This window comes from Nelumbo lutea, chromosome 2 (genome assembly GCF_056320005.1).
Source record: "Nelumbo lutea isolate HS-2025 chromosome 2, American lotus-T2T, whole genome shotgun sequence".
In the NCBI taxonomy this organism is placed as follows: Eukaryota; Viridiplantae; Streptophyta; class Magnoliopsida; order Proteales; family Nelumbonaceae; genus Nelumbo; species Nelumbo lutea.
In genome coordinates this window covers 74,132,121-74,151,377 of record NC_142685.1, presented here as the reverse complement: position 1 = coordinate 74,151,377, position 19,257 = coordinate 74,132,121, and the positions used below count along the sequence as shown (strand labels likewise).

The 19,257-nt window shown below is 41.5% G+C and overlaps 1 protein-coding gene across 1 annotated transcript in view; it reads right to left on the bottom strand.

The window, feature by feature from the left end:
* The window catches only part of LOC148871529 (cationic amino acid transporter 4, vacuolar-like), a 76,952-nt gene extending 57,923 nt beyond the window's left edge, over positions 1 to 19,029 (bottom strand). The window contains 7 exon segments of the mRNA XM_088967486.1: positions 15,863 to 15,959; positions 16,053 to 16,171; positions 16,250 to 16,390; positions 17,321 to 17,405; positions 17,582 to 17,783; positions 18,514 to 18,782; positions 18,861 to 19,029. Coding sequence (XP_088823612.1) covers positions 15,863 to 15,959; positions 16,053 to 16,171; positions 16,250 to 16,390; positions 17,321 to 17,405; positions 17,582 to 17,783; positions 18,514 to 18,782; positions 18,861 to 18,922 — 975 coding nt within the window. The 5' untranslated portion in view covers positions 18,923 to 19,029.
* Positions 19,030 to 19,257: the final 228 nt, after the last annotated feature.

Genomic DNA, 19,257 nt, shown 5'->3' with positions numbered 1-19,257 from the left:
GACCGATGTGTTTTTCAGGATTTGGAGACGAGGAAGGTGATTGGGACTGGCCGTGAGACGAACGGGATCTATCTGTTTGGAGATAATTCTCGTTGGGAGGAGTCAGTGGATAAGAAGTCTTTTGTTTCCCAGTCTGTGAGTTCGGTTATGCTTTGGCATAACCGATTAGGTCATTTGTCTTTTAAATCTTTGAAGAGTCTGTTTCCTGCTTTATTTGAGTCTGTTGAGTTATCAAAGTTGAGGTGTGAGAGTTGTGAGTTTGCCAAACATTGTAGAACCTCTTATTCTTTAAGTAATAAAATGAGTAACTCCTCTTTTGATATTGTGCATACTGATGTTTGGGGGCCATATCATATCTCTTCTATGGGTGGGTACAGATATTTTCTATTGTTTGTTGATGACCATACCCGGTTTTCTTGGGTCTATCTTATGCGTTCTCGGGATGAGGTTCCTGCTCTGACCCAAAACTTCCATCAGATGGTTCTCACTCAGTTTGGAACCAAAATCAAAGTCCTTAGATTTGATAATGCAAAGGAATACTTTGCTCAGCCATTGACCTCCTACCTTCTTAGCCATGGAGTTATTCACCAGAGCACTTGCCCTTATACACCACAGCAGAACGGTGTTGCTGAAAGGAAGAATAGGCATATCTTAGAGGTGGCTAGAAGCATTATGTTTACCTCCAATGTACCTATTCGCTTCTGGGGTGATGCTATCCTCATGGCAGTTTATCTCATTAATCGAGTTCCTTCCCGGGTCCTTGATATGAGAACCCCCTTTTCCCTTCTATACCCAGACGAGGAGTTGTTCATTGTTCCCCTTAAAACCTTTGGTTGTACTTGTTTCGTTCAGCTTCTCGGGCCTCATCATTCCAAATTTGAACCTAAGGCCTCCAAATGCATTTTCCTTGGTTATGCACAAACTCAAAAGGGTTATTGTTGCTATGATCCGGTTTCAGGGAAACGGTTTGTCTCCATGGATGTCACCTTCTTTGAGGAGACACCCTATTATCCTAGGGTTTCTCCTCAGGGGGAGAGTAGTGAGAGTGGGGCTGTTTTGAGTTTCTTTCCTCAGGGGGAGAGTAGTGAGAGTGGAAGTGGGGCTGCTCCTTTACCTATTCCACTAGATAATGAAGGTTGTAGTGGTGAGGGTGGTCCGGAGTTGAGAGTCTATCACAAGCGATGCAGGTAGGTTGGTCCTAGTCTTCAGTAGTCCCGGCCAGCTCCAGTTCCTTCTGCGGATCCAGATCCAGAGCTTATTGAGATACCTCTCACTGTTGCCACTTCCCCTCCTGTGGATGACCTTGATCTCCCTATTGCCATTCGCAAAGGGAAACGACATTGCACCACTTCTACAGCTCACAGCATCTCACAGTTCTTATCCTATGATCGTCTATCACCATCTTACCGGTCCTATCTCACTTCCATTGCCGATGTCCCTATTCCAAGAACAGTGCAAGAAGCATTGTATGGTTTGAAGTAGTCACCTAGAGCTTGGTTTGATAGGTTCAGATTAGCCCTTGGAAGGTTTGGTTATGTACAGGCCCAGTCAGATCATACACTATTCATCAAGAGGGTGGAGTCCTCTTTGACACAACTTGCAGTATATGTTGATGATATTGTGGTGACAGGAAATGACAGTCATGAGATTGAGTCCCTCAAACAGCTCCTTCATTAAGAGTTTGAGGTGAAAGATCTTGGTGCACTACAGTACTTTTTGGGTATTGAGGTTGCTAGATCCAAGCAGGAGATTTTTATCTCTCAGAGAAAATATGTTCTAGATCTGTTGACGGAAACTGGAAAGTTGGGAGTTAAGTCGGTTGATACACCCATCGAACAAAATCACAAGATTAGTGCAGAGGGTGGGGAGCCTCTTGAAGACAAAGTTATGTTCCAACGGTTGGTTGGAAAGCTTCTATATCTCTGCCTCACTCGGCCAGATATCAACTATGCAGTTAGTGTTGTTAGCCAGTACATGCACTCCCCTAGAACTTTTCATCTTCTTGCGGCAGAGAGAATATTAGCATACTTGAAGAGATGCCCGGGTAGAGGTATATTGCTCAAGAACAATAATCACATGAGGGTGAAAGTCTATACAGATGCCGATTGGGCTGGAAGTGTTGATGACAGAAGGTCTACCTCTGGATATTGTGCCCTGGTGGGAGGTAACCTTGTCTCTTGGAGGGGTAAGAAGCAGATTGTTGTTTCCTGCTCCAGTGCTGAAGCGGAATACAGGTCAATGGCTAATGGAGTGGCTGAAATCTTATGGCCGAGGTCACTACTTGAAGAGTTGGGTATTGACTATGAAAAGCCCTTAATGCTGTATTGTGATAATCAGACAGCTATTAATATAGCCCACAACCCAGTGCAGCATGATAGAATTAAACATATTGAAGTTTATCGACATTTTGTGCGAGAAAGGGTCACATCACAAGAACTGTGTCTTCCGTACATCACATCTAATATGCAGCTCGCGGATATCCTCACCAAGGCTGTACCAAGGAAGAAGTTAGAGACAGACCTATCCAAGTTGGGCATGATAGATATCTACTCCCAACTTGAGGGGGAGTGTAGAGAACATTGATGTGGGCCCCACTGCAGTGGTCCCCACTGTGTTCGTAGGCCAGCAGTGTAGTTATTTGTTTCAGTTATAGTAGTGCCAGTTTGAGTCAGTTTGTTAATTCAGTTGTTATTTATTTCAGCTTTTATTTACTTTATTTATTATGTGAGTACCAAGGGCAGATGTGTCCTTTCCATTATGTACTAAACATAACCTATAAATATTAAGAGAGTGGCGGCGGCAGATCAGTAAGAATCTGTACCTCCTTTCAACGACTTGTGTTCTCCTGTTTCTCTTCTATTCTCTCTCCTTTCTCCCTCTTTTTTCTTCTATTTTGCAAACCTAAAACCTATTAGGATTCAAGACTGATTACAGTCTTGATCTTCTACTGGTAGAATTAATGGAAGTAGTCGCACTAAATGCAGAGGCTGTACCTGATTTGGCAAGAGAGGTGAAAGCTAAAGGATTGTTCTTCAGACGGGCTAATGTCCGACTGAGAACCTTTACCTCACTAGCTGTGACAAGTACTTGGTCCAGAGGAGTCGGCAGCCTGCCCTGTGGAGGAAGAGGACACTGTCGGAGTACTCTGTGAGTTGTCACCACTGTTGTTGGTGGCAAGATTCCCACTTGCTATGTGATCCTTATGTTGCCTTTTGTCCTTTCTCAGAGCAGCTGGCTTCAAATGAGGATACAAGACCCAACATTTCTCCTTTGTATGTTTCTCACCACCACAATGGGTACACTTGAGGGACTTCTTGTCTGAATATCTATTTCCCTTAGTGGAGACTAGGGCTGAATGTTCTCCAGATAGTCCAATTGACTATGTCTGGGAGTCAACTTGCATCTCCCTTCTCCTGACTTCTTCATTCCTCACCAGGTAATAGACATGGTGAAGCTCCGACAATTCATCTCTCCCTAGAATTTGTGACCTTATACCCTCATATACTGGGTCTAGGCCAGCCAAAAACTTGAAGGCTCTGCTCTCTTCAATTTGCTTATCATGTCTCTCCTTGTCCCTGGCATTTTCCCAATCTAACATCAAGTGATGGTCAAGTTCTTCCCAAAGACCTTCCAGAGTTGCAAAGTATGTTGCAACTGTCATATCACCTTGCCTTAGGGCAGCAATGTCTTGATTCAATCTGTAGATTCTAGCATTGTTTTTCTTTTGTCCATAGGTCTTAGACACCTTTTCCCAATTCTTGGCTGTTGTAGGAAAGTGATGAACAGTCCTGGCAACCCGAGGAGTCATAGAGGCAAGCAGCCAGGACATAACTGTGGCATTCTCCTTGCGCCACACAGCATAATCTGCATTGCCAACATCAGGTTCCTTCTTGCTCCCATCTAGGTAGCCTATGAGGTCATGGGAAGTAATAAACAGCATTGCGGAAACGGACCACTCCCTGAAGTTGTATTCGTCCAGTAGTACACTTGTAATCTACAGGCTGTGCAGATTAGGGTTTTCCAGATTTGAGGACCTTGCCGCAGGTCTGTTATCCTTAGAAGAAACATCTCCGGATATTAAAGGCATCTTGACTGCAGCCTCTGTGTGGATGGCACTAATTTAAGACTAGCTGAAACAGATCTGAAAGTTCTGAACCAGTTCTGATGCAGGTTCTGATTAGCCGAAGTAACCTCAGCAGGCGCTAACAGCTCGCAACACAGTTTCAGACTTGCCGAGACTGTCACAGTTCTGAAGCAGTTCAGTTACAGCAGCAAAAGGTGTTTTGGGCTAGTAACTGACCTGTGCTATGCAGACTCCACTTGAACTTCGAGTACTGCAACTGTAAAGGGAGTTCCCCTCCTTACGGACAACACTAGGACTGCTGAAATCAGTCCTCAACTAGGTCTGTCCTATACAAACCTCTTCTTTGCAGCCAAATAGCTGCTAACTACTAGAAACTAGTAGGACTCCAGCTTCAGGGTCTTACCTCCCTTGCGCCCTACAACCAAGGGAAACCCTAGGTCGAACCTTGTGTTGTTCTCCTACAACCCTAGGGTTTCACAGCAGCAACCCAGATAAAAAAAAAAAAAGAAGAAAGACAGCAAGAAAGAGGAGATGGCGTCGGCTGTAACCAGGAAGGTGCTCAAAGCTCTGATACCATGAAAGCTGAACCACTGTAGTCGAAGTAGCAGAAAAGAGGAGAAGAAGAAGAGATGCTGGAATGTCGAACTGTACTAGCCAGTTGACCAAGCTATTATTTATACTTGAATGTAGTACAAGATACAAGAAAGTACTGGAATGCCCCTGATTAGTGATGGGACACCCAGTTAACTTAAAACATTAAACAGGCTTAGGCCCATTAACACAGGCCCAGTTACAGGATAACTTAAACTTAAGTATGGGCTAATAAGAACTCCTATCAGCCGAACACTCATACAAAGAGACATCATTCTAACATTCTAACACTTTTGCACATTCAGGTACTCAAGCCTCAGCCTACCATGCCTTAGCTCTAGGTACTACTAAACCCTATTGGGTAATAGATTCAGGTGCATCCAACCATATGGCTAGCTTGCCTTCATTGTTTACCACTTAACATTTATCTTCTGGTAGGGATAAAGTATCTATTGCTGATGGCTCTCTTGTCCCCATTTCTGGCAAGGGTGACATCAAGCTATCGGATACTATCTCCTTGTCTTTTGTCTTGCATGTTCCTAAGCTTGATACTAACCTTCTTTCAGTTAGTAGTATTACCAAACATATGAACTGCTCAGTAACTTTCTTCCTTGACCGATGTGTTTTTCAGGACCTGGAGACGAAGAAGGTGATTGGGACTAGCCGTGAGACGAATGGGATCTATCTGCCCAGGGAGAGTTCTCGTCGGGAAGAGTCAGTGGATAAGAAGTCACCTGTTTCTCAGATCGTGAGTCCGGTTATGCTTTGGCATAACCGGTTGGGTCATTTGTCTTTTCGATCCTTAAAGAGTTTGTTTCCTACTTTGTTTGAGTTTGTTGAGTTGTCCCAGTTGAAATGTGAAAGTTGTGAGTTTACTAAACATTGTAGAAACTCTTATTCATTGAGTAATAAAAGGAGTAATAGGTCTTTTGATATTGTGCATACTGATGTTTGGGGGCCATATCACATCCCTTCTATGGGTGGGTACAGATATTTTTTGTTATTTTTTGATGACCATACTTGGTTTTCTTGGGCTTATCTTATGCGTTCACGAGATGAGGTTCCCGCCCTGACCCAAAACTTCCACCAAATGATCCTAACCCAGTTTGATGCCAAGATCAAAGTTCTTGGCATCTTACCTTCTTAATCATGGGGTTATCCACCAGAGCACTTGCCCTCATACACCTCAGCAGAATGGGGTTGCAGAAAGGAAGAATAGGCACATCTTGGAGGTGGCTAGAAGTATTATGTTTACCTCCAATGTCCCTATTCGCTTACGGGGTGATGCTATCCTCACGGCGGTATATCTTATTAATCGGGTTCCTTTCCTGGTTCTTGATATGAAACCTCCTTTTCCCCTTCTATACCCAAATGAGGAGTTGTTTATTGTTCCCCTTAAAACATTTGGTTGTACCTGTTTTGTTTAGCTTCTCGGACCCCATTACTCCAAGTTCGAACCAAAGGCCTCCAAATGCATCTTTCTTGGTTATGCACAAACTCAAAAGGGTTATTGTTGCTATGATCCTGTCTCAGGGAAGAAGTTTGTCTCCATGGATGTCACTTTCTTTGAGGAGACACCCTATTATTCTCGGGTTTCTCCTTAGGGGGAGAGCAATGAGAGTGGGGATTTGGGTCCTTTTCTTCATGGGGAGCGCAATGAGGGTAGGGTTAATACTTTTGGGGCTGTTCCTTTACCTATTCCATTGGGTGATGAGGGCTGCAGTAGTGAGGGTGGTCAAAGGGATCAGGAGTTGAGAGTCTATCACAGGCGATGCAGGCAGGTTGATCCCGATCATCAGCAGTCCAGGCCAACTCCAACCTCTTCTGCGGCTCCAAGTCCAGGTATTACAGTCCCAGGGCCCACAGAGACTCCTTCCACTGTTGCTACTTCACCTCCTGTAGACGACCTTGACCTTCCCATTGTCGTCCGTAAAGGGAAACGGCATTGCACCACATCTACAACCCACTGCATTTCCCAATTTTTATCCATGATCGCCTATCTCCCTCCTATAGGTCCTATCTTACTTCCGTTGCTAATGTCCCTATTCCAAGAACAATGCAAGAAGCCCTATCAGTCCCGGAGTGGAGATGTGCAATGCAAGTTGAAATGGATGCCCTGTTGAAAAATAATACCTAGGAGCTAGTTGATCTGCCCAAAGGAAAGAAACCAATTGGATGCAAATGGGTATTTACTGTGAAGCACAATGCGGATGGCTCCATTGAGAGGTACAAAGCTTGGCTAGTTGCAAAAGGGTTCACCCAGACTTATGGTATAGATTACTTGGAGACCTTTGCCCCAGTAGCCAAGATGACCACCATTCGATTTCTATTATCTCTTGCAGCAAGCCACACTTGGCCTTTGTACCAAATGGACGTTAAAAATGCTTTTCTGAATGGAGGCCTGCAGGAAGAGGTTTACATGCAGTTGCCTCCTGGATTCTATGATACAGAGACAGGTAAGAAGGTATGCCGGCTCAATAAGGCATTGTATGGTTTGAAGAAGTCACCTAGAGCTTGGTTTGATAGATTCAAACTAGCCCTTGGGAAGTTCAGTTATGTACAAGCCCAGTCAGATCATACACTGTTCATCAAGAGGGTGGAGTCCTCTCTTACACTACTTGCAGTATATGTTGATGATATTGGGGTGACAGGAAATGATAGCCATGAGATTGAGTCCCTCAAACAGCTCCTTCATCAAGAGTTTGAGGTGAAAGATCTTGGTGCACTACGGTATTTTTTGGGTATTGAGGTTGCTAGATCTAAACAGGGGATCTTTGTCTCCCAAAGGAAATATGTTCTAGATCTTCTTGACAGTATGGCCGGCCAGAAATAAGAGGAAGAGAAGAGAAGAGAAGAGGAGAAGAAGAGAAGAGAGGAGAGAAGAAAGAAGGGTTTTGCAATGTAACAGTGCTGGCGGCGCCAACCTTTATTTTAATATATATAGGGCGGTAGAAATAACAAGGGAAAAGACCCTTGTGCCCCTGAGTACAATAACAGACATAACAGAAAGAAAAAACGAAATAAAAAACACTTTAATTTTCCAAACAGGCCCTAACATCAACAACTAAATTATTTTAACATTATGTTAACACTCCCCCTCAAGTTGGAGCATTGATGTCAATCATGCCCAACTTGCCACACAAATCTTTGTGCCGCACATGATGAAGACCTTTGGTGAAGATATCTGCAAGTTGTTCTTCTGAGCTGACATATGGTGTACACACTTCTCCACTTTCAAGTTTCTCTCTAATAAAATGCTTGTCCACTTCAATGTGTTTCGTCCTATCATGCAGAACTGGATTAGCAGCAATATTGATGGCAGCTTTATTGTCACAGTAGAGTGACATAGGATTGCTTACTGTGAAACCCAGTTAACCTAACATATTTGTTATCCACATGATTTCCGCAACCCCATGAGCCATTGCTCTATACTCTGCTTCAGCACTAGATCTAGCCACCACACTTTGTTTTTTGCTTCTCCATGTGACAAGGTTTCCTCCTACAAAGGCGCAATACCCACTGGTAGACTTTCGGTCATTGACTGCTCCTGCCCAATCTGCATCAGCATATACTTCCACTTTTAAGTGACTGTGTTTCTGGAACAACAAACCAGCTCCGGGAAACTTCTTGAGATATCTCAAGATCCTCTTTGCAGCCTCAAAGTGAGTTGTCCTAGGGCTGTGCATGAATTGACTAAGGACACCCATTGCATAGGCAATATCAAGCCTGGTCATAAACAAATACAAAAGCCTCCCCACGAGTCTCTGGAACATCTTTACATCTTTCAAAAACTTTCCATAACTGTCTCCCAGATGGTGATTGGGTTCAATAAGTGAATCACATGGTTTTACCCCCAACTTGCTTGTATCTTCTAGTAGATCTAGTATATACTTCCGTTGGGAAATAAAGATGCCCTTGTGAGAGAGCGCAACTTCTATTCCAAGGAAGTATCGTAAGGGGCCTAGATCCTTCACCTCAAATTTAGTGGCTAAGAATTTTTTTAGTCTCCAGATTTCAGCCTCCCAATCTCCTGTGATCACTATGTCATCCACATACACAATAACGGTTGCGATTTTGCCTTCACCTCTTTTCACAAATAGAGTATGATCTGACTGGCATTGTTTGAACCCCATCTGTTGAACTGCTAAATGAAACTTAATAAACCAAGCCCGAGGTGATTGTTTCAACCCATATAGAGATTTTTTTAACTTGCACACCTTTTGTTCACTGCCTTTGGCACAGAACCCTGGGGATTGGGTCATGTACACTTCCTCTTCCAAGTCACCATTCAAGAAAGCATTTTTTATGTCCAATTGGTGAAGATCCCAGTCAAGATTTGCTGCCAAGGAAAGAAGAATCCTGATAGAGTTCATCTTGGCTACTGGAGCAAAAGTCTCTGCATAGTCCACTCCATATACCTGTGTAAAGCATCTTGCTACCAGTCTAGCCTTGTACCTTTCAACAGTTCCATCAGCCTTGTGTTTCACTGTGAACACCCACTTGCACCCCACTGGTTCCTTCCCTTCAGGAAGGTCTACAAACTCCCAAGTGCCATTTTTGTGTAAAGCATCGATTTCTTCTTGCATTGCATCTGTCCATTCAGGTTTTGACAAAGCTTCTGCCACAGTCTTAGGAACGGGGGCACTGTCCACAGAAGAGAGAAAGGCACGATAGGAAGGCGAAACATGCTCATAGGACACAAAATTAGAGATAGGATGATTAGTGGTATAAGACCTAACACCTTCCTCTTAGCAATAGGAATATTAAGATCATTGGTGACAGGTGAATCAACATTTAAAGGAACAGATATATCAATGGGAGCAAGTGTACCTGGCTGATGAGACGGATCTTCCTCGGGCAAATCCGATGATGTTGGTTGCATAGTGTCAGGCTCCACGGCTCTTGAACTCTACTGGCTCTTATGGCGACGATGAAAAACCCGGAATGGAGGAGGATCGGGTAAAGAAGGTAGTTGAATTTGAGTCATCGCCTGTTTCTCCTCAACCCTACTCTCCCCCTGAGGAGAAACCGAGAAAAAAGGTTGATTCTCAAAGAATGAGACATCAATGGAAACATAGTACTTGCGAGCAATGGGATCGTAGCAGCGATACCCCTTTTGAGATAAAGGGTAACCAAGAAAAACACAAGGAATAGCCCGAGGATCAAGCTTACCACGAGTAAGGAATAGGTTATGGACAAAACAACGACACCCAAAAACACGCATCGGAATGGTGGACAACGGGGCTGTAGGGAACAAGAGCTGATGTGGGGCCTTATACTCTAGTAGCCGAGAGGGCATGCGATTGATGATATATGTCACACACAAGACTGCATCCATCCAAAACTGTTTTCGCACATTCATATGAATCAACAAGCCACGAGCGACTTCGAGAAGGTGACGGTTCTTCTGTTTAGGCACACCATTTTGTTGGGGTGTCTTGGCACAAGAGCTTCATTGAAGTGACCCACTCGAAGCAAAAAACTTTGTGAGATCACTATGGAAATATTCCTTCGCATTGTTTGACTAGAAGATATGGATTTCTGTTTGGAACTGAGTGAGCACCATGTGTTGAAAATCTTTCACAATTTGTGGCACTTCATCTCGGGATCGCATAGGGTAAACCTACGTCTATTTAGAATAATCATCAATCAAGGTAATGAAGTACTTATATCCAGCCGCAGTAGGTAGAGTAACATGGCCCCAAACATCAGAATAAACAATATGAAAAGGAAATTCAGATCTTTTATTTCGTAAAGGTAAAGAACTTCTACAATGCTTACTCAACTGGCAAGTTTGACACTGTAACTGACTCACCGACAAGGACTCAAACAACTTTGGAAACATAACTTTTAACGACTCAAAAGAAAGATGACCTAAACGACTATGCCATAAATAGGCTTGACTCTCACTTGACGAACTCGTGGACTCTATCGCCACTAGACCAGCATTATTCTCCAACACGTAGGGACCATCCACCATGTTTCCTCCACCAATCGTCTTCCCCAAGGTCAAATCCTGAAACACAAATGAAGACGGAAAAAAAGTGACTGAGTAGTTCAAGGAGTGAGTCAGACTACTAATAGACAACAAATTAATAGGTAATTTCGGAACATGCAGTACATTAGGAAGAGTAAGGCCAAGTGGGAGAGGTATGGTGCCTCAGCTAGCTATGGTAGAAAAAGAACCATTAGCCAGTCTTACCTTATCTCTCCCAGAGAGAAGGTTATATGTCTGAAACAAATTTGACTTACCGATCATGTGATTTGAGGCTTCGGAGTCAATAATCCAAGGAGAATCAATAGTATGAGATGACACATGAAAGGCTGTTGCATTTACCTGATGTAGACGCAAACAAGGTAGAGATAATATCTTCCTTAGGGTCAGAACTGGGATGCCTCTCCTGAGTTACCAAATGACTAGTCTCTGTCGATGCCATATTAGCTGAGTTATACCTTTTTTGATTCTGCTGGCCTAGTTTCTTGCCCTGATCAGGTGCTGACTTCTTACCCAAATCTTGTGCCCATTTAGGTTTTCCATTGAGATCCCAACATGTATCTTTCGTGTTCGTGTCTTCTGGCAGTGAGTGCACCAAAGCTTGCTCTTATCATCTGATTTTTTCTGAGTGTCACCCTTTTTAAAACCACCTCCGACATTTGTATCTGAATTTCCCCGAACAGCTAGGGCAACTGACTCCCCCTCTACACCATTCATCACACTTCTTCTGCTTTCTTATGACTGCACCAAGGCACACATCTCCTGAACTGATGGCAAGTCTTTACTACCCAAGATCTGCACCCTGATGGACTCATACGACGGATTCAGCCCTAGGAGGAAGGCAAACACTCGTTGTTGAGATACAAGTGACTTATAGGCCTTTGCATCTTCATAACACTTCCAATTCACATTCTGATAGTGATCAAGTTCTTTCCATATTGATGTCAAATCAGAATAGTACATCAAGAGACTCCTCTCCCCCTGCTTGCAAGTAGAGGATTCAGCTTGCAGTTGATATATCTTGGCATAGTGTCTCTGCTTTGAATAGGTGGACTTCGTTTGTTCCCATATCTCACAAGCAGTTTCAGCCCACATAAAAGTCTTCCTTACTTGTGGCAGCATTGAAACCAAGAGCCAAGACATCACCATACTGTTCTCTTGGTTCCAACTATCATGCTCAGCACTTCCATACTTCGGTTCCTTCACTCTCCCATTGATGTATCCAATTTTCCTCCTAGCAGTGATGTATCCAATTATTCCCCTAGACCACTCAAGGTAATTCAGACCATCAAAGGGAATAACAGCCATGGGAAAGCTCATATTTATTCCCCCACTCACTCCATTGTAGCTCCCTGAAATCTCTGAAGTAGCAGAATTCTCAGTCGACATAGTCAAACAGATAATCAGTCCCAAACACTGGACTTAGGACCCCTCCTTACTCCACAAAACAATGCTCCACTTAGTCCACACCCACACACTTGGGTTTAACAACTAGGTTGAGCACAAACAGTACCAAATTCCGAACAAAACAAAGGTATTATTCGGCAAATTTCAGACCTGTATAGTTTTAACAGTCCCAACCTACTAGAATTCCAGAATGTCTAACAGCCACTAATCAGCAGGAGAGATCCTTCTTACTTATAGTCAAATCAAACCATTGAGAAAACAGGTCATCTTTGACCTACAGTTGTCTCAACACATGAACAGGATCACACGATCCAAAAAAACAGGGGGCATACAGATTCGACAACATTCAACCGCCCAGACTCATAGGGTTTTCACTCGGCACATGACCAAGGAGGGTAAAGAAGAGAAAATGGGGAGAACTGTACTAGTTGTAGAGCTATTTTTTTAGTCCAGAAGCAGATTTCTGTTCCACCCAGGTTCAGCTAGTCTGTTCGACCTGTGCTCTCAGTAAGGTTGTTCAATCTGCTCTCTTTAATCAGTATTCCCGCTTTGATACCATCTTGACAGTATGGCCGGCCAGAAATAAGAGGAAGAGAAGAGAAGAAAAGAAACGAGAGAAGAAAGAAGGGTTTTGCAATGTAACAGTGCTGGCGGCGCTAGCCTTTATTTTAAGATATATATAGAGCGGCAGAAATAACAAGGGAAAAGACCCTTGTGCCCCTGAGTACAATAACAAACATAACAGAAAGAAAAAACGAAATAAAAAATACTTTAATTTGCAAACAGGCCCTAACATCAGCAACTAAATTATTTTAACACTATTTTAACAGATCTGTTGGCGGAAACTGGAAAATTAGGTGTCAAGCCTGCGGATACACCCATTGAACAGAACCACAGGATTAGTGCAGAGAGTAGGGAGCCTCTTGTAGACAAAGTTATGTTCTAGCGATTAGTGGGAAAGCTCCTATATCTCTACCTCACTCGGCCAGATATCAGTTATGTAGTTAGTGTTGTCAGCCAGTACATACATTCTCCTAGAACCACGCATCTTCTTGCAGCAGAAAGAATATTAGCATACTTGAAGAGATGCCCGGGTAGAGGTATACTGTTCAAGAACAATGACCACATGAAGGTGGAGGTCTATACGGATGCCGATTGGGCTGGGAGTGTTGATGACAAAAGGTCTACCTCTGGATATTGTGCCCTTGTGGGAGGTAACCTTGTCTCTTGGAGGAGTAAAAAACAGAGTGTTGTCTCCCAATCTAGTGCTGAAGCTGAATACAAGTCAATGGCTAACGGAATGGCTGAAATTCTATGGCTGAGATCACTACTTGAGGAGTTGGGTATTGAGTATGAGAAACCCCTGATGTTGTACTGTGATAATCAAGCGGCCATAAATATAGCACACAATCCAGTGCAGCATGACAGAATTAAACATATTGAAGTTGATCGACATTTTGTACGAGAGAGGGTCTCATCACAAGAAGTGCGTCTCCCGTACATCACATCCAACATGCAGCTAGCAAATATCCTCACCAAAGCTGTACCAAGGAAGAAGCTAGAGGCGGATCCCTCCAAGTTGGGAATGATAAACATTTATTCCCAACTTGAGGGGGAGTGTAGAGAACACTGATGTGGGCCCCACAGCTATGGTCCCGTAGGGTAGAATGTGTTCTAGTCATCCTAGGGTTAGCTGGTGGTCAGTTGGTTATTTCAGTTGGTATCTATTTCGGTTTTATTTTGTTCTATTTGTTATGTAAATACTAAGGGCAGATTTGTCCTTTCCATGTAATGAGCATAACCTATAAATACTAAATAGAAGTGGCGGCGGCAGAACATTAAGATTCTGTCTCTCCTTTTAACCCTTGTGTTCTACTACTCTCTCTTCTCTTTCTCCTCTCTTCTCTATACTTTTTTTTTTCTATTTTCGAGCCTGAAATCTATTAGGGTTCAAGGCTGATAGCAGTCTTGAATGTCTACTATAACAACTTACTCTAAGAGAGACAGAGAAGAGACTGAAGGTGGAAGATCATGCTTCTTCCTTTGATATACCAAAAGATGTCATGCATCAGTATTAGTGGAAGGATAAAGAACAAAGTCAGCAATGTCAAAGTCAGCCAAAACAGTAATAGTGGTAGAGGATTTTCCAATTGATGCAAAATAATAGATGTTCTAAAGAAACATTACATTCCAAGAGACACAAATATGATTGGACACTAGTGTCATAACTCATAACACATAAAATCCTTGTGGTTAGAACTATAACCAACAAACACATATAGTGCAGATTGAGAAGATAATTTAGTGCATTAAAGATGAGGAAAATAAACAAAAAAGACAGCAAAGACAAGAGAAATCTGGCAAGCTATTATGTAGTAACTAAAATGGAGAGGAATTATCAAGACGAGGAAAAATAAGGCAATTGATGAGATGCACAGAAATTAAGGTAGCCTCCACCCAAAAGGTAAGGGGTATCTAGGATTATTGTAGGAGAGTTCAAACTGTAACACTCCAAGATGTCTATTTTTCCTCTCTTCCACCTCATTTTATTGTGGTGCTCCCGGACACAATTTTTGCAACTAAATACCATGGATCATCATATATGATTGAAATTTCTCATCACAATATTGTCCCCCTAAGTCTAGATGAAAGATATTGATTCTTGCACTAAATTGGGTGGTAACCATAGCATGAAATATTTTAAAATTTGGAAGCACCTTAGATTTCTTTCTTAAAAAAATATACTCATGTATATCTAGTGTAATCATCAATAAACAGAAGAAAGTATCTATATCCTAGATGTGACAAAACAGGTGAAGGTCCCCAATCATCAATACATGATTTATCAACAACTTTAAAGGAACTTTATTAATCAAAGAATACCACAGAAAAAAAGCTGGAAAGTTTTCTGGATCTAAAATATAATTTTCTTGACTAAACAAAAGCATAAAGCAATGGTTGATGCAAGTCCTGATACCCAATATGATTGATAATCCATTTCAAGAACTTCTGACTATTGACTGATGTCTTCTTCAACTTCCTAGACACAGCAACCCTCTTTCCTTGATTAGATTACTCCTTAGTAACCCTGCTCTTATACTATGAAAGTTATAGCCTAGCTTTAGAGATCAGAATTAGCGTGATAGAGGAACAAAGGAAGAAGGAAACCTAGACTTCAATATACAGGGTGTATCTCATGATCAGCCCCCCCCCCCCCCTTCCCACCCAAAAAGGAATCAAGTATCATAAGGTAAAATGTTTACTATTACAAGTAAGTCCCTAAGATGGACCAAGAAGCAAACGTATAAAGTAAAGATAAAAACAAAATAAAGGAAACACATGATATGATACATTGGGACCACACTAATATGACACACCACTACTTAGAAAATCATCTTCCCTACAGGTAAAAGTAACTTAACCCCAAACTACAAGGGGTGAGTTAATTAATAGGTAAATCCAAGGAAAGGTCTCTAAGTATTTGACTAAAACCCTAGGGGACGTATGAGTAATTTACCCTAAAAGGAAATGCAGTTTTAAGCCCTACCAACAAAAAAAAAATCCAACAAGGTTGCAAGAAGAAAACTAAAGCAAGATCATGATCTTGCAATGCAGAGTCAAGAAAGGAAGTAAAATGTCTTGTAAATTCTTTCATTGTGAAGAGAAAAGACGTTTAACCAATGAACATCCACATAACAGTAAAAAAATAAAAAAGGTCATATAGAAGACATCTATAAGTGTCCATCAGTCTCCATCTGCTGTTGTATCCAGGTTGATTCAAATACCTCCTCAGCTGTGCTGGCAACTGTATCAAACCCAATATATGCAAAGAAGACCGTTGCAGACCCAGCAAGCATCCCCTTGACTCCAAAAGGAAAATAGCTGAGTAATTCAAAAGCATAAGAAAAATCAAGCTTCCATCAAAGAAAGACTTCATCCATCAAAATAAAGTATATGAAAATGGCTTTCTGTTACCCGCTAGGAAGTTCATATCCAGGCCATCCAGTCTTGAAACCCAGATATCCACCAACTATTATGACAAAAACCATGACACAGACATTTGCTATTGTAGCAATGGCTTGAACAAGTACACTCTGCAAGAACAAGGGTTAAATAGGAGGCGGATAAACATTCTTTTTTGACATGTAGAGGACATTTTGTTAAGAAGATACCTCCTTGATTCTCACACATAAGATCCCAGTAACTATAAGGATTAATACTGCAGCACATGGATCAACCACTACATCAAGCCTAGAAATGTATACACGAGCTAAATAAGCTGGAAGATGATCCTCCCTTCCAAAAAACAATGCCTGGAGAGAAAAGGGAGAAAGTATTCTCTTCATAATGAGTAAAGTTTCTCCAAAACCTTTTGCAACATAAGTTAAACATGCAGAAGTGTAGGCAACAAAATTCAAATGAAACCTAATGCATTACTTTGGGTCTTTTTCTATTTTAAAAAAGTGAAATTGTAAAAGCATAGAACTGCTCAACTAAACCTCATCTTCCAACATTTTTTCACCATGGCATGTGCCTAAGTAGGTTTATACTACAATTCAAATATAAAAAAAAAAAAATACTAAGAATCTAATCCAACATCCTACTGAAATTATTCTGCTTAAGGTATTTGATCTCAGGAACCTCCACTTAAGACTCCTGCTTTATTGTGCAAATGATTTGTTAACACTTCCAAAGGGATAGAACAGTACTATTTGTGACAATTCTGGAATAAATCCAAATAATGACAGATTTGTTGGGGCTTCTGGTGAGAAATCAATACAACCCTCAACCATAGATGCATCTCCTGCCAGAGATAATGACGCCACTGATCCTGAAACATGTTACTAATTTTATATGCAAAAACTAGGACCAATTGGAAGGATGACTTTCTTAAATTCATACAACAGAATGGCATCACCAACATTTTCAATTTTTCTAGAAAAAGTTCTTAGGACTGTATAAAAAGATACCATCTCATAAACAACATAAAACCATCTTCTATAATAGGCACAGCTGTAACAAATAAACAGATGTGCACAACTTTAGAGAGAAAGGACAATAATTAGGGGGAGAGAGAGAGAGAGAGAGGAAGAGAGAGAGAACAGATCCTTTAGTAAACAGACATCATGAGCAAACAAATTATTTAAATGGAGAAAAAGCAGCAAATACCTAAAAAAGATTTATAAAAATCATTAAGAAAATAATTGTAAAGAGAGAGTTTGTAGAAGGAAGACATAATTCACCAGATTTGGAGATATGCCTCGAGCAACAGCTGAGCCACTTATAGTGTATTCCAGTATGAGAGCCCAACCAATCAACCAAGCAACACTGAAACCATTTAGAAAACTAAAATAAAATAAAATAAAAAACTGAAAACAAATTGAAGTCCCCTAGGTCATTGGTTTTGCCATTTTAACCCAAAACCTCTCTTGGCATGAAATGCTTATGTAAGCAATTATATAGAGGTTAGAAGACTGAAATGATCTAGGAATTTCTATATTTACCCTTCCCCAATACATATGTATGAATAATGATAGGCACTTCCAGCTGATGGACAACGACTTGCAAGTTCTGCATAGCAAAAAGCTGAAAGAGCAGCTGCTATTCCACCTATTAGAAAGGAAATAGTAAGGGAAGGTCCCGTTTGCTCTCTAGCAACTGTTCCAACGAGAACATACACTCCAGCACCAACCGTTGATCCAACACCTAATAATAAAGTGAAAGTTCAACAGTAAGAAATATACGAATACCCAACTCAGACGGATAAATGCAGGCAAGTCAGTGGCAATGTGGTATGATTAGAACTTTGTCATACTATTAGAGAATTATCAAACTTTCAAGTCTGACTACACCACAACTCAAACCATTCCTACTCTGTACAATATTTCTAATACATAGGTTGTTCCATCTGTATCTGTTACACAAGAAAAACTAGCCACAGAGTACCAAACTACCCACCAACAAAGCAATATGCTTCACCATGAAAAAAGGAGGAACTCAATAAAGAGAAGAAAGGAAAAACAAACTCCAAAACTGCATAATGGCAAACAAAAGCTTCACATCAATCTAAAACAACAAATGCACCCATCTTTGGGGCAGGAAAAAAACAAATTCAACAATGATGCAGAGAACAAAATCCAGAAAGAAAATTCGAAACAACCACCCAAATGTGTTGAAGTCAAAGGCAATCCAGAAAAATAATAACAATAATAATTCGGGTATACAATCCCAACAAGACGAGTAAAAGAGAAGAAACCCATTAATATAACCATCGAAGTCATAGCAAAGAAACAACATATAAGTGGAGAAAAACAATGACACACTCACCAATGGCATTTTAACTAAAGAAATCATATAAAAGCAATGAAATAAATCAAGTAAAGCTGATAGTTCAGCTCCCCGATCCACTTTCAATGACTAAATCAAAAATGATTACCAATTACAATAAGCTGAAGAAGAGTTAATTCCTTAGCCAACTGCTGACCCTCTGTCCTCACATGAACCGAATCAACCTGCTTTCTCCTCAAAACACATCGAATTCCCCATGAAGAACCTCCACCATCTCCACTACGACAACCCATTTCAGAATCAACCACACGCCCCATCAATTCACCAGCTTCTTCTCCTCCCCGTCCACCCCTCACACAATCACCAAAACAGGGTTGATTTGGGCACAACCCAACACCCAACCACCCGCCACTTGTCCTGAAATCCTACAAAATTCAAACCTCTTTCAAGGAAAGCGGTGAGATTAAGTAAAATAAAAGGCATAAAAAATCTCACCCGAACCCGGAAACAGGGGAGGGAGAAATAGGAGAAGCTGAAGCAGAGGGTCGTCCGTGCATGAAAGCTCCTAACTATTTCACCCTGCCCGTTGCCCGCATACTCCAGCCGCGATATATGGAAAAGAAGGCAAGAACCCGAGATGCTGCCCGATCTGACCGGGATTCTCCAAGAGAGACTATCTATAAGCAAAAGAGATGTTCAAAGAAGTGTAAAAGATCCCTAGTGGAGTTCGGATATCCTCTCACATAATTATTGGTCCACATACAAGTGTCCAGGAGTTTGATTGATTCATAAGCAATGATCACAACCAAGTTTAGGAATGTCTATGTTGAGTTAAAATAAAAAAGTTGCTAACGGGGATTAATGCATAGGGTTCTTAAGCCAAAGCTGAACA